We start from the raw sequence: 15,875 nt of genomic DNA, 5'->3' as shown, positions 1-15,875 counted from the left end.
TTGGAAAATTTAAAGCGACACCATTGACTATTTAAGATAAACGATTTCCTCCATTTTGTACAGTTCCATACACCATAAACGCGTGCAGCCGATTCGACACTTATCGAAGCAAAACCGGAAGAATTACGGAGCGCGATTATCCAAAAGATCCCTGAGATTGCCGCTGATTGCGTTCTAACTGAAAAATAAAGGCCAGGAGGATAGTTCCCGATACCGGTTCAATATTTAAATTGGATCCATCGTTTTCCGCACAGAGGATCGTGTTAACGAGCCCACGCGCCTATCGCTCGCGCTGTTTTCTCGCGTTATAACGGGGCCGGTTATCGCCGTTAATTAACGATAATTCGTCGGACGGGTTAATCGAGTCCACGGTCGTTCGAGACTCGAAACCGTAACCGCGGAGCGCGCGCGTAAATCATTCGCGAGTCGCAAACCGAACGGAAGAGCCGGTGGAAACTTGGAGGACGGTTTCCAGCGGACCTATTCTAAATCCATACAGGTTTTCGCTCGGCTCCGGGCCAAATTCTCCAACTTTCAGGATATTACCAGCGCGATGGATGGATCGCCTCCCTTCGAAACTTTCCTACGGCCTTCGCGCTTATTTGTCTGCTCTTTTAATTTCGTTCCAGCGACCGTGCCCCATTCCCGCGATTACGATCTCGAAGAGTTCAAGTTTTCGACGATACAGCGCAGACACGTTTCCTCGTATACAACGGGACAGAAATTGAAATCATATGGAGTTTCCAAGATGTCGGGATTCCCAGAGAATTCAGATTTCCGTTTTAACACGTTGAATGCTACGGGGGTCGGTGAACCAAATCGAATTACTGTAGTTCAGTCGATTAAACGACGATTATTTGGCATTTCTGTATTATGAACAATCCTATCGAATTGCGTGCAATAATAATACAATTCAATCGAATTGATTTTGTATATTTCTGAGTATTTATGTTCAAATCACAGAGTCTTCTTGACTAATATACCTGCTATTCTACGTGGGATTTTACGGTGAATTGCTCTTATTCGATTCGTGTCTAAAAATGATTTCTCCAAATATGCTTCCAATCAATGTTTTATCACAGTTTATATATTCAGTATATCTTTCATTAAAACGCGACAAATAACGCGTGTAATTGATAAGTTTGCTGCACGCAAACAAGCGAGATTTTAAAGGGCCGTTTAATTATGATGCCCCGCGAAGCGACTTTCAATTAACGAAACTGAAGCTGCACCGATGCAATTTACTCGATTAATATTTACATTCGTCTCCCGTACGGACATGTAACTCGACGACGTCTGATCGTTCGTTCCGACGGTGGTGAACGTCGCTTTTCCATCGCACAATACGGAAACCGAGCTTTTATATGATTAACATTGATAAATGCAGCCGAGAAACGGCGTGGGAAATCATTTACCGCCTGCCCCTGCCTGATTGCAAATCTTTTAAGCAATTAATAACGAAAAGTTTCATCGTCGAGACCTGCGAATTTATTTTCATTCCAGCGCATCGTCCCGTTTTCAACGCGCCGACAGCACGGACGAGCGAAAACAAATTTTCAAATTTATTTATGAAAACTCGGCCTTGGGTAAATTTCCGCAGTCCGATGATTAAATATTATTGACTTAAAGCGCGCATGCGCCGTGTCAACAATGCTCGTTACACCCCGCTCATCGTCGCGCGCCATTTTTACCGACGCCCAAGCGATCCTCGATATTCTCCGATCGTTCCTTCCGTTCGAATCGAACCTGTTCGTATCGATCGCTAACTTCCCTCTGTCAAGTTCGACCGGTCGTTGCCTCGCGGCGAGAACCGTCGCCGGGAGGTTTTTTCGCCGAGGAAGCGAACGGCCGTGCACGGTGTGTTTAACACGTTGAAGCACGAGATTCCGTCTGAGCCCCTCGAGACTTCGTTGCTAATTGACTCAGCGTATCAACGACCTTTCTTACATCGCCAGTTTCCTTTTTCCATGCGGAATTCCTAACGTGGCCAACGCGAAATCGGCGCCAGCTCAGCGCCATTCCTCTAATTAAACCATCAGCCACCGTGACCCATACAGAGGTCACGCCTATTTTACGCTACCGTTCCTATTGTTTCCATGTTCCCTCGCAGGCTGCTCTTAAATTCTAGCGCACCTTTTCCTATCGCAGTTTCTCTAAACAAAGAAGTTTACATGGCCGGTAATCGAAGGAAATATTCCCATTAAATCGATCCGGAAGCAACGAAAAAATAGAATCGCAATGAACTCTGCAATTTGTGAGTTAATATTGTTCGTTTTTGCCACGACAAACTGGCGACCAATCGAAGCTATACAGCAATGTATGCTAATTAATTGCTGTGCTTAATCCTCGGGCGGGTTCCGTTTTATCCAAGTTTTCAGCGGCTTCATCGGATTTCGTTGTTTACGGCGTTTAATTCGAGTTCGCAGTCGTTTTAATCGGACGTCAAGATAAAACGCGCACCTGGGGAATATGTCGAAAAATCTGTCCGGGAACATTGATTTCGTTGTTCGCGGCGTTTAATTCGAGTTCGCAGTAGTTTTAATCGGACGTCAAGATAAAACGCGCACCTGGGGAATATGTCGAAAAATCTGTCTGGTAGCGTTGATAAACGAGAATTGAACGATATTTCGCTTCGGTGTGGAAGTTTTTCATAGAAACTTCTCGGGACAGGTAAATGTATGCACCTGTGCACGAAGATGCATAGGAGACCGAGAACAGCTCTTCAAGTTATTAATCTTTAATACACCGTTTCCGTGGGATGGTGCACTCAAGTGAATCTATCCCCGGGAAAAGCGTATTTTCTTTTATACCGGAGTTTGAAGGTTATTAGGGAAACTCCGCGTATCCTCTAACGAGACCATCGTCCGCGGACTTACGTCGGAGTTGAAATTGTTCTTTTAATCAAACTGGAAGCCGAGATTTACTCATATTTCAAGATGCTGAAACTGTTCGAAATATTATATTTCGAAATTAATATCTCAAAACTATATATATATTATCTGTTCCATAAATTTCGGTTTACGCTTCAACAATAGAATTAAGACGCGACCGTTCACTGATTACTAAGACTCTTCGTCTTTCGAAGAAACACTTGATTGTATATACATTCTCACTAGACTCTTCGAGTGCTCAAAAACGAATCCGGGGATCTTCAGAAACTCGTTAAACTCTTCGCTCCGTTGTGTCCCGCTTCAATTATTATTATAACAAGATACTGAAGCCCCTCGAGTGCCGTCGCGAGTAAAAGTTTTGAAAACGACGAGCACCGATTCAAGCGCCGGCTCTCATTAATAGAAAAAATGAAACCGGTGCATTCTCTGGCCGCGCAACGTTTTCCCTTCGTTTCTGCCCCAGATGTATCCCGGCCGCTTTCTCGAACAAACTCCATTCCCCGGCTTGTAAAGGCGGTCGCCCGATTGTTCCAGCATTCCGTTCGAAAGAGGCCAACGGAGGAGGAATCGCATACCTTGCCCGAAAACGATCGTCCTCTACGAGTTCCCCTTCGTCTTCCCTTCGGAACTTCGCCGAATATTTTCAACTCCGCGGCGTTGCGCTCGTATAATACGATGCCAGTTCCGAAGACAGTCGAATTTCGATTCTCGTCGAATCGCTCGTACGATACGGAACTAGATCGAGGTCGGTTTACATTACCCAGCCAGACAACACGGTTGCGGATAAAGCATTCTTATCGAGTACTTTCGAAGCTTTTATGGAATTTATTAGCAGTGGTTTCTGAGTATTATGAAAATTATGGCTGCATCAAATTGTACGAATCAGGTAGAGAAAGAATTATGGATTGGTCTGTTCGAATGATTAAATTACTTTGCAACTTTACACATGGAAGTTTGGTAATATTGCAATATTATATTGCCAATTATATTATTTCTAGTGATTCAATTTATTCAACTATGCGAAGTATGTCTTCCAATTCTTCGTGATTTATTTAACAGTGAACTCTGGGGTAGTTATTTGGAAATTCCTGTTGTAGGTAGTCGAATACGAATATTTATATACAACGTAATGGATCCGTTCGAACACGATACGCTCCAGACATACCGGTATTCCATATTTGATACCATAAATCGATCTTTACCCGGAAGCGGCGATCGAAGGCGTTCGATCAGCCATTTGCATTTTTATTGAAGCCAGCCTGGATCGAACCACCAAGGAAATCTCGGGCCGACCTACGGTGTTGCGTCCAATTATATGCATAAATCTCTTCCCCCGTGCTGAGCTTGTTTGCGGCGTCAACTTGTCGGGATGTTTGCTCGCAGGAGAGACCACGGTTTCCTACGGTTTCCGCCGAGAACCAACGCCCGGTTAATTCCGTCGCACGGCGCGGAGAACGCTGCGGGCTTTCCCGGGCCGTTCTTCGTTAAAAATCCCCGGTCCAATCTCCCTGCAACCAGCTGGGAATGTTTTTCGTTGCATGTTTCGTAGCTGTCTTCTGACTGTATTATTTAGGAATTGTCCAATTATTTTTCATGCAACGATGGCTCAGGGATTTTGGAAACATCTTCTGTATGAATATTGTTGAAGAATTTTAGGAGTATTCTTTATGCAAAGGATTTTGGAAACATCTTCCGTATAAAATTGCTGAAGAACTTTAAGAATATCCTTTATGCAAACATTGTTCAAGGATTTTGGAAATTTCTCCTGTATAAAAATTGCTGAAGAATTTTAGGAGTATTCTTTATGCAAACATTGTTCAAGGATTTTGGAAATTTCTCCTGTATAAAAATTGCTGAAGAATTTTAGGAGTATTCTTTATGCAAACATTGTTCAAGGATTTTGGAAATATTCTTTGTATAAAAATTGCTGAAGAATGTTAGGAGTATCCTTTATGGAAAAATTGTTTAGGGATTTTGGAAACATCTTCCGTATAAAAATTGCGGAAGAATTTTAGGAATATCCTTTACAGAAAAATTGTTTAGGGATTTTGGAAATACCTTTTAAGCGAAAATTGCTTCGGAAATTTCGAATTGTCCTTTACGTGGAATGTAGTGCACGTATTTCAACCTGCAATGGTCTGTTAAATCTTCTAACTTTGTTGCAGGGTTAATTTCCTCTGCTACCTATCGATGCCGCTATCGTTTCCGTCAACGGAAACAAAGATTTCTTCAATTCTGTGGTGAGATTTCACTGATGAATCTGCCGAAAAGTTGTAACCTTCTCGGTCACCCGGTAGATAGAAACGGTTCGTTAGAAAATTGGAGGTCAGGTGGTCGATCAACGACGACGGATGACGAGGGCTCTCAATGTCCCGCATCCTGAACGACGTGGCGCGAGTTAATCGGTTCGTCCTTCGCTTAAATGTTCTAACACTGGCTCTGATTATCTCCTTCAGCTCGGTGCGCGTGGGAGGTATCGGTTACACGATGTGACCAGACTTCTAATAGCGGTAACATGAACCAGAGAACAATGCGTCCTATTTAAAGATCGGCGACGATGCTCTTTACAAGCGATCTATCCAGTGTCACAGTAAAAACCTCGACAATTCCTGAAACCATTGAAACCTAGATTTCAGCTACCATTCGCAACGCTTCGACCGATCTTTCTCAAACCAGAATCTAAGCATCAACTTGAAACTTCCGAAAATTAAAACCTTAACGTTCCTTAACGGAGAAACGAACTAACTAAAACATCGACGAACCGACAGTCACCTTGAGGTATCAAGGCAGCGAATCCGAGCAACCCGTATCTGTAGAGAAATGACTAAAACAAAGGGTGTTTTGCAGCATCATCGAGGGCTGAGCTATCAAAAAATATGGCGTCAGGCATATCGAGCGCCCATCAGAGGAAGCTTGGACCAGCGCCGATAGCATCCTTCGAAGACCTGTCCGACGAGGTGGAAAACGTGAGTCCTTACCTGTGTCCTCCCTGAGTCCTCTCCAAATCGGCTGCGCCTCGGGCGAGGCACGCCCGACGATCGTTCGCCGAGGAACTCGGCGATCGTTGCGTGTTCCCCCGTTCGAAAAATCGAAGCTACGCATCCCTCCACAGGGAGCCGGCTGACACACCTGTGTTAACCCACCAACCAAAAAATCAATCAATCAATCAACCACCAACCACCAACCACCAACCATCAATACCACACCCCAGTGACTGTGACCCGAGCGAAAAACCAGCGTTACGAATTTGAATGCAGGGGGAACCGGCTGCGCGAATGCCAGGCATCGTCGAGGTCACCACGCCGGCTACGCCTGGTAGTTCGCTAAAGACGCCCAGCACACCGCGAATTGACATCAGCAGGGCGAGCAGTTCCTCCCACCATGAGGACAGTAACTCCAGGGACTCGACGCCGGAGAGGGAGCTTCTCGCAGGTAATCCCGACGTCTTTTCCGCTCCCGAAACGTGCCGGACGTGTTTTCAGTTTTTCGACGATCCCTCGGCGTTTCTGATCCGTGTAGCTTATAGGGTGGTTGGGAAGAAGGGTTGAGAATTGAAGGATAGCGTGCGTCTTTCGAAGAAGTTCCGATCATTTCGAAGGAGAATTCGAGAATTTGTTTTCATGCTTCTAAAAGATGCTTCGATCTCTTCTTTTGTTTTAATACGAGTCTGGTAACACGTTAAGCACTATGTTAATTGTTGATGATTGATGCCTCTAAATGACTAGAAAACGATCGTAACATGCAAGATAACCGTCGAATGTTTGATAACGCGACTAACTTGATAGTGTAAGGCAAACATTGCGACAGCAAATTACTTGCTTTTCTCTGCTACAAAAGAATAACAGCGGCAAGACGCTCGAGATTTTCATGGCGCTTAACGTGGTAATGCCAATGATACTCTCCGTTGTTGTAAAACTTCAAAGAAATGTGCTAAGCAACGTGGTACTTTCGAATTTCCTTGACGAGCACAGTAAACCCCCGAGAGTCTCGGACGCTTTTCCAGTCACCCTGTATGCGTGCCGGGCTTACCGCAGTTTCGCCCGAGAAACTCTGTTTCCCAATGGTTCGCCAAGGTCCGTGATACACAGCAGCGGTCTCTGGACTCTAGTTAGAGGGAATATTGAAAAGTCCTGCGGGTGCAATCCGGCAAATGTTCTCCTCGCCGCTCGTTACTGGCCCCGACGTTCGGGATGCGTTCGGAATTCATCCCCGCTTCTTCCAGTTTCTTCTTGTTCCGTTGCCTTTTCCTACGGGGTGGTCCTTAATTAGCGCCGTGAAAGTTTCCCGGTGATTTTTAATTACGCCGCAAGAAACTAGGGGAGGAATGCTGGTAAACGCGGCTGTTAACACCGTTTCCTCTCCAGATAAACTTTGCACTTAGCGTATTACCGCTTCTTCTTGTTCCATTTTTCTCGACAAATTTTATAGCATTTTCTCCTACATTTTATTGCTTCTCCCGTAACTGTTTCTTACTTAATGAACCACAGGAAGTTCACAATTATAAATCTCAGTATAACTCTTTATGACGTAAAACGAAAACGACTTTGTACAGCCTATAGTTTTGTTATAGATACTACAAACACACTTTTGAGGAAACTGTATCGATTGAACGTTGCAATGTATCAATTTCAATTAACGATTTCGACGAATCGCACGCAAGGGCCGAAAATGCGTGCTCCTTCCCGCCTTCTTTCCTGTAACGGGCGGTAGGCAGTGCCGTTACCGCGAGAAAATTGAATTTCCGAGCGGAGCGGGGGACAAGCGTGTGACAAAATTCAATTATACCAACGGTAGACGGGCCGCGTCCGTCTCAACGGTTCCCCTTCTCGCCGGGAAATTTCAAGTTGGACGTGGCAATCAAACAATGACAGCTTGATACCGAGACTCTGCCTTTGTCTCGCGGCTCGGCTTTCCCCGGGGGTTTCGTAGAAAATATTCGGCACACGCTGTAGTCCTCCAGTTTTAGCAGTAACGATCTGTTTCTGGGCAGTCTCGGTGGAATTTCCTTTGGTTCTCAAATAGCAGATTGCTATAGAAAATTGTATATTATTACAAATAACATGCACTTCATTGTTCCGTTCAACGCTAGAACCACCGAGCATTTGATACAATGGAAATGTAATCGTTATGAATATTGTAGTATTTTATTTTTTCTAGTAATAATAGATTATTTTCGGTTTCTTCAGACATTCGTTATAGTATTCAAGTGAAACTCTTTATTTTCAAACTCATTTCGAATATTCAATGCTTCGAAGATACCAATAAGCGAAACAGAAAAATTGAAACCATTTTGACTGGTTTGGTAGTTCTAGTGTTAATATCACTCTGTCTTATAAAGCATTATTATTATTATTATTTTCAGTTCCTTCAGACATTCATTATAGTATTCAAGTGAAACTATTTATTTTCAAAATCATTTAATATTCAATGCTTCGAAGATATCAATAAGCGAAACAGAAAAATTGAAACCATTTTGACTGGTTTGGTAGTTCTAATGTCAATATCACTACTCTGTGTCTTATAAAGCATTTCAACAATCTTTAAATCATAGATTCGTAGTTTTTTCATCGTAAAAATCAAGTATTCTGTTAGCGTCGCGTTGTAAGGGCCTAGGGAATGTCTAAGGAGATAAAGTTAACGCAGCCGTAAAAATAAGCTGAAGTTCGAAGCGACCGTCGAAAGGCGCGAAGTGCGCCGTTTCAAAATAATTCCTCCCTTTGGACCAGCGGCGAATATTTTTGAAATAAGATCAACCCAGCATCGCGTATGAATTATGATCTTGTTTATGGTCCCGCCGGGTTTATTGCCTAGCTGTATCGTCGGCCGGAAGTACTCGGGAGTCGTACATCGGGCATAAAGAATGGAATACACTTGCAAATTTCGCAGTGGCATTTTAATATTGCATGCGGTACGATGTACTGCCTGAAATAACTGAAAGGTACTTCCCCCGCTGGAACTGCGGTAGAATTCCGGCGTAACGGCGAGCTGGAACAATTAACAGATATTATGAAACAAACCATTTTAACGAGTTCGATGAATATCGGTCTTTCGTTATTCCTCCCGTTCGTTCAGTGAAAAGTATGGACGTATTACTTCGATTCTGTTCGAGCAATTTTTTTTTAGAGAAGTAATAAGAGAAACTGTGGTTGAACGTCAATTTTCCGGGAATATTTACTGTACAATACCTCGGTTCATCGTTGTACGTTGCAATCCATGGTTAATTACTTTCTTCCTGAAGTTTATCTAACGAGCGTATATCCTCCGGTGTTCCGAGGGTTGAAAAGTTCTTCAACTTGCATTGTTCGTGCATAAATAGCGGCGGAAAGGCTCGAGCCATAGATTGCTGTTTCCAGCAGCCATAGTTTCCGGCGATAAGAAAGCCAACCCCACCGGTAAACACTGTTATTTTTTCCTGGTTGATCTCGTTTGCATATGGCGTGCTGAGAACCGTGGCGAAGTAACTCAAAAGTTGTCAGAAATTAGATAATTTATATTCCCCGCGGCTGATGATCTTTCGTTTCTTTTAACATCTGAATCCCTTACGCGGCCACGGTGCAATCATTCATGTCGGAAATGCATTCTCGCTAACATAAATTAGAATTCATTATCGCTTTTAGTACCATCCATTTCTGCTACGATATTTGAAACTTTCGAGACTCTCGTGATTTTATTCAGCCAGTTTTCATAGATTACGATTAATTATTTAAATATATTACATTATTACTTATTAACCTATTTTTTAATGAATTCGAGTTTATTGAAGAAAAGCTTCCTTAAATTTTCAATAATTTTAATAATTCCAATAGTTTATAACTTTGACTGGTGGAGTTCATGAAAATATCGTAGAAAATTGAATTTTAAAAATATCACTGTACACAATTGATTAAATCGATCAAAGTATCATCGCAGAAAATTCATTTAATTGATGAAAATATCGTTATAAAAAATTTATTTAACCGATGAAAATACCATTATAGAAAATTGGTTTAATTGATGAAAATACCATTATAGAAAATTAATTTAATCGATGAACATATCATTATAGAAAACTGATTTAATTGATGAAAATATCATTATAGAAAATTGACTTAATTAACGAAAATATCATTATAAAAAATTGATTTAATTGATGAAAATATCACTGTGCACAATTGGTTTAACCGATGCAAGTACCATCGCGGAAAATGAATGGAAAGATCGTTGTAGACAATGCAGGCAACATCGATGTCTCAATAATTTCACTAATCGGTGCAGAATAGTCTAGGGATATGATTTACATCGTGGTTCCCAGCAATCCATACCTCGCGTCGTATAAACGAGAATTCGCAGCGGGACGCCGCGAAGAACGGCGGCCGGGAATCGATCGAGACGTTCTCGGTGCCCGCTAAATGGTCCTCGGAGATAACGCGAGGCTCGATTCCCCCGTTTCTGCGTGCGGCCGCGAATTAATACAGGTCGCGGGCGAGTTACGTGGGAGAAACTCGGCCGCGCTCTGAAACTTCGTCCCATATTCCTGCGACCGTTGTCGCGCGGCGCGCAAACATTGTGCCCCGCAGGAAGACGCAACACGTTTCACCTAACCCGCCCCCATAGAAACCGGCGTGTCAACTAGCCCTTTGTCCTCTTGTTAGCACATTGCGGTCCGGCTAATTTTCAGAAAACTGAATTGCGCGGCTGGCAATTTTCACCGAGGTCAACTTGTATCACTATACATAGAAATACTCAGATATATTGTTGTGTAATAGATTTTAAATAGATCAATTCGAATTAAACTTTTCCAATACTGTGGTAATTAGCGAAGTTGCTAAGTGTCTTTATGTAAAGACGAGATTTCTCGTTATCGGTCCGCAATGTGTTAACACCGGATATTTAACACGTGTTTTTCCAACGAATCATACCACGATGTGACTCTCAGTCACTTATGAGAAAAAGGAATGATTATTGTTTTTATCCATCGGGCCCAAATTTTGAAAGTCGAAAGAAACTTTTGGAGATGCAGTATGAAATAATCAAAAACTTTCAGTGAAAAGTTGAAATGTGACTCAAAATCACATCGTGGTCTTATTAGGGTTAATCAGGGCGGTGTAGCGAGACGTATTCTTCGAATAGTTGGCGGTCACAAGGCAGTGTTGAGTAAAAAGTTATTCGAAATAGTACACGTAGTGAAGAATTGATTGTGAGTTTGAGTCCTCTATCCGTTGCATCGAGATGTTGAGATTATTAACGTATTTAGGCGTTGAAAGTACTCTAGGGCTCACTTTGAGAGACTGGTAGTTGTATTTTAAATAGAAACGAGTTTATACTATGGTTTTTTATATTGTAGTATCGTTGGTCTCTTGATTTGGTGATTGTTAACCCCTTGCTTGATAGTATCGAGTCAGGTAACCGTAAGTTCGAATAGAATTTCAAGGATATGGATGTTAGAATGTATCGTGAAGCGAGGGGTTGGAATATTTCATTTCTACAAGTTATTGTAGTAACTAAGTAGTAGTTTATAACATTATATCTGTTAGTATCTAATATTTCACACATTTTTTCTTTTAATCCATAGTTCTATTGAAAAGTAGATGAAACTTCCTTCGATCTCTAGCATACTCTAGTAGACATACGCAGAGACCCAACTGTTGCTACCAATGAAACATTAAACACGTTCTATAATCTCGAAGAAGCAACTTTCCACGAAACACTGTGAATGCTAAATGTCAGTTACTCGATTACCTTAGCTCCGATAGAGTGATTCATACATTCAAAGTTGCCACCAACACGAACGAAAAGTGTATACTATCTTCGTGAAATCCGTTTCCATAGAAGAGTTCGGGGTGCATGATGCTTGGCCGTTCATCCGGGCACGGTTCATCCAACTGTTACTCTATCGATTGTAGACAATAATAGTTCGATAGAAGTAGGTTGATACTTGGTAGTAGCTAGTTCCGGATTGCCTGGACTCGGTGTTACACGTAGATCGAACCGCTCTGTCGCGCGGGCCGCATTCACACTCGTCCCGACGATGAACGTTGCAGGCGGAGAGCCTCCACCTGGGTGCAAGCTGACGCTGGGTTACAAAGAGGACGCTCAAGATCTGAGATCGTCCACGGAGGAACTGGACCTGCAGGATCCGATCCACGAGCAGGATCTCAGGCGAGAATCGAAGAAATTAGCCAAGAGGAAAAAGGAGGATGGCTCGTTGTCGGATTACAGTAGCAAACAGTTGGAGAGGGAACGAAAGGATAGCAATTGCTCCGAGATCGTGCTGTTGAACATCAGCGGCAGGACGTCGAGACTGTCGTCCGTGGGCAGCCAGGGTTCGGGAGCTTCTGGCAAGCTCTCTGTCGTTTCGGCTACTTCCTCCAGGTACGAGAATTGAGATTTCCTCGCTTAATCAGCTGTTTTTATCATTTATTTCGTGATTAAAATGACGTGGGGAGAGGATGGATTGTAGATTTGGTAGAGTAAATAGTACGGAAATGTTTGTTTCGAAGTTAAGATATAACAGATATAACATATAGTAATATAGTAAAATAGTAAAATAGTAAAATAGTAAAATAGTAAAATAGTAAAATAGTAATATAGTAATACAGTAAGATAATAATATAATAATATAATAATATAATATATAATATAATAATATAGTAATATAGTAATATAGTAATATAGTAATATAGTAATATAGTAATATCGTAATATAATAATATAGTAATATATGAAACCAATAACCGAGAGAATTACAAAAATCTTCTAAAAACCACGTAGAAAGCCTTATGAGAAGATTCAGATATTCCCATTAGGAAAATACTTGGATTTTTATAGGAGTTTCAGCGTAAACGTTGAAAATTTGAGTAAATTAGATGGTTTGTGCTAGGTCGCCAAGCCCGCACAAATGCCTGCTGGAGACCTCGTTCTGCGGAAGCAAGCCGACCCTGGCTGACAACCTGATAGAGCCGTCGAAGCCAGAAACCGACGACCTGGAGAAGATTCTATTGAAACGCGAGGCGGACACCACCAAAGCGTTGATACCGGAGAGCATAAAGGTCTCGATGATCGACGGAAATCTGAAGCCGGACCCACTGGACAAACCACGGAGACGGGGCCGCGAGGAGAGGAAGGAGATCTTCAAGAGGGAGGTCGAGATCACGAAGAGATTCCTGGAGAGGGTTAACATAGAAGTGAGTAAATCAGATCCAAACTTTGCGTTCCATCTTTGATATCGATATCGATATCATCTTCTGATATCCGAAGAGTAAAATCGGCTACATCATCCTCTAAATTTATATTCAGTCACCACATCGTTGCATTCTATTTCAAGTATGATAATCATTGAAATTAAATTCTTTTGAAATTACCTGCATTACTAGGTGCCGATCGTGAAGAAGCCAGCGGAGACGGACGGTACAACGACGCCGCAACAATCGGCCAGCCGGAATCAGACCCAAGAGGTCCAGAAGCCGGCGAGCCTGGACTTCAACGACAAGAGGAAAAAGACGCAGAACTTCAAGGAAATCGTGCAAACGACTCCAACAACGAGTAGCGTAACGGGAAGCCCGAAATTACCGAGACACCAGAAAGTACGGGAGCTCGAGGGCTCCCGAACGCCGAGCCCCTCTTCCGTTTCTAGGAAAAGCAGCTTCGCCTCCCTCTTCAAGGTAGCATTGATCGTCTAGCATCGCTGTAGTGTTGAGCGCAGCTGAACGAGCCTTGCGGAACGACGATTCCGTGATATCAACGGTTTAACTATTAAAAGTTTGTCAGTTGCGTTGTACCCGCAGAGTTGAATAATTTTCTTTGAAACGATTATGTAGGATTGAGAAATTATCGTGTTACTTGAAATGATAGTAATTGCTATTGGTATTGCACTTTTTAAATATGTAAGATTTTGAAGAGACTAGTATTTAAAGGTGATCATGATTAATTATTGCCACCTGTCATATCAAATCCTCCATTTGAGTGACAAACATATCAAAATCATTCACTTTAGTAACTAACCGAAGCAACCCGGTATACTCGAAACAGTCAGATCCGCACACCGTGCCATCTTTCCGCGGCGAACCGTGTCAACCCCCGTCGGATCGATCGTCCCGCAGCGCTCGCAGGCCGCGCGTATACGCTTGCCCGCTTCGTTCTGCCCGCACCATGGATTCGTTGCTTTGTCTTTGTAGAAGATCCGCTAGCTTAGTCGAGCAGGGTGTGTCTGCGTAAAAACAAAACACTGCATGTACTTGACGATCCGCGTGTTCAACTTTTAAGGGCCGAACAGACAGCAGTGTGTTGAGCCCAGAATCACCGTCGCCGAGCACCAAGCCGCGACGTAGTCTTACCTCGAAGATAAAGGACACCACGGAGAGCCTGCGCAGCAGGTCGAAGTCCCGCGAGCGCGTGTCATTGGACAAGGGCTCGAGCCTGAGGAAAGACTCGAAAAACAAAGGGGTGTTGTCGTCGACGTTGAGCCTGTTCAAGAAACGCGAGCGAAAGAAGAGCTACGACGAGGCGATCTCGGCGGCGTGCGGCGCCGATCTCGACGACACCGGCGGGCACCCTTCGCTGGAGAGCATCGGCAACGTGGAGTTCCGCTTCAACGCCGACAGAGACAGCCGCAAGGACGACTCGATCTTCATCAGCCTGCACGCGGACGACAGGAACTACGAGGAGGCTCTGCCGTCCGAGAGCGTCTCGATCCCGCTGGAAACGCCGACGAAGCTGCTGGACGAATACGAGTCGGAGCCTCGCACGGGCAGCATAGTGACCGAGGTCTCGATCGAGCATCATCCCGCGCCCTCGAAGATCAAGACCGAGGCTCAGATCGAGACCACGTCGAGGTCCTACTCGCGGGACAGCCAGATATCGCGCAGCGTCTCGAAGGACTCCGAGATCTCCAGGAGCTCCTCCAGGGATTCGAAGCTGGGCGCTCACGGCAAGGTCACCGTGGCCGAGGTCGCGATCAAACCGTCGCCGACCGACGGCAAGTCCTCTTCGTCGGAGCACAGGCTGTCCAGTGGCTCGTCGAGGGATTCCACTGGGAAGAGGGAGATCACCAAGCCGAAGAGGAAGAGCAAAGAGGTGCAACAGATCGAACCGCCGGAGAGGATCGACGACGAGGCCGCGCGACCGAAACCGAGCAAGGAGAAACCGGCGCAGAGCAAGCCGAGCAGGAAATCGGAGGTGATCGACGACGGGCTGAGGCCGGACGACGGCCTCACGAAAGCGCCCAGCGTTATCTCGGACCTGGATCATAACAGCTCGGAGTCGGAGAGGGACTCCGAGATCGAGTTCATTAGGAATAAGGCCGAGAAGCTCGCGCAAGAGCTGCCGGACGAGAGGAAGGGATTGTTTTACGAGGAGAGCTTCGAGGAGGACCTACCCTACATACCGACCACCCTACCTTTGGAGAAGAGCGTGGCTGTGCCGATCCTGCCTGTCAAACAACGACTTCAAGAAGTTAGGTAGGTTGAGGAGGATAAGAATTAGACTATGGATTCTGTGTGTATACCATAGAATGGGGCTGAGTTTTGATTCTAACGAGAATTATTGCGGCTAGTTAGAGGGTTCATTTATTGTAGTAATTGGTCGATGATTTGTCCTTTTTATTTGACGATAACGTAAAGGAAGAAGTGTAATAATAATTTCAAGAGATTATGTCAGTATTGTATCTCTTAACACTAGAACTACCGAGCACTGAAATTGACTTCTTGAAATTCCTTTATAGAAACTCCAAGAGTGCGTCTATTACTTTAATTGATTCATAATTCGGTTTGCGTATTGCTAAATCAACTTCTTTAATAACTCCCGGAAAAGCATCTACTGTATTTTTCTATGGAGAAATCAGGAATGGGACATTTTGATTCGTTCGGTGGTTCTAGTGTTAACAGACTGGAAGTATTTCAAGTTTACTTGAAAAAATACCGTAACGTGGATAACAAGCGGAAATTCACAGATGTGACCTAGCTTAATACTTAAATACTTAATCTTTGTTAGTTGTAAATATTACGAGAA

At 43.7% G+C, this 15,875-nt stretch overlaps 1 protein-coding gene and 1 long non-coding RNA gene across 10 annotated transcripts in view; one reads left to right on the top strand and one right to left on the bottom strand.

The window, feature by feature from the left end:
* The window catches only part of LOC116435076 (uncharacterized), a 45,371-nt gene that overhangs the window by 22,175 nt on the left and 7,321 nt on the right, over positions 1-15,875 (top strand). For 7 of the 9 annotated variants that reach the window (XM_031994222.2, XM_031994228.2, XM_031994224.2 and 4 more), the window contains exons 2-7: positions 5,739-5,857; positions 6,149-6,323; positions 11,912-12,242; positions 12,751-13,054; positions 13,244-13,531; positions 14,133-15,325. In XM_031994222.2, coding sequence (XP_031850082.2) covers positions 5,768-5,857; positions 6,149-6,323; positions 11,912-12,242; positions 12,751-13,054; positions 13,244-13,531; positions 14,133-15,325 — 2,381 coding nt within the window. In that variant the 5' untranslated portion in view covers positions 5,739-5,767. Of the gene's footprint in view, positions 1-5,347; positions 5,670-5,738; positions 5,858-6,148; positions 6,324-11,911; positions 12,243-12,750; positions 13,055-13,243; positions 13,532-14,132; positions 15,326-15,875 lie in introns of all 9 variants that reach the window. The other 2 variants (XM_031994227.2, XM_031994229.2) reach the window with 2 other exon arrangements.
* LOC143174482 (uncharacterized) lies at positions 5,363-6,213 on the bottom strand. Its single transcript, XR_012998478.1, has 3 exons — positions 6,084-6,213; positions 5,870-6,020; positions 5,363-5,500 (listed from the first exon to the last, which is right to left on the bottom strand). It is a non-coding gene; the product is annotated as an uncharacterized LOC143174482 (long non-coding RNA).

Source organism: Nomia melanderi, chromosome 4 (assembly GCF_051020985.1).
Source record: "Nomia melanderi isolate GNS246 chromosome 4, iyNomMela1, whole genome shotgun sequence".
NCBI classification, from domain to species: domain Eukaryota; kingdom Metazoa; phylum Arthropoda; class Insecta; order Hymenoptera; family Halictidae; genus Nomia; species Nomia melanderi.
This window is presented reverse-complemented; position numbering and strand designations above follow the sequence as displayed.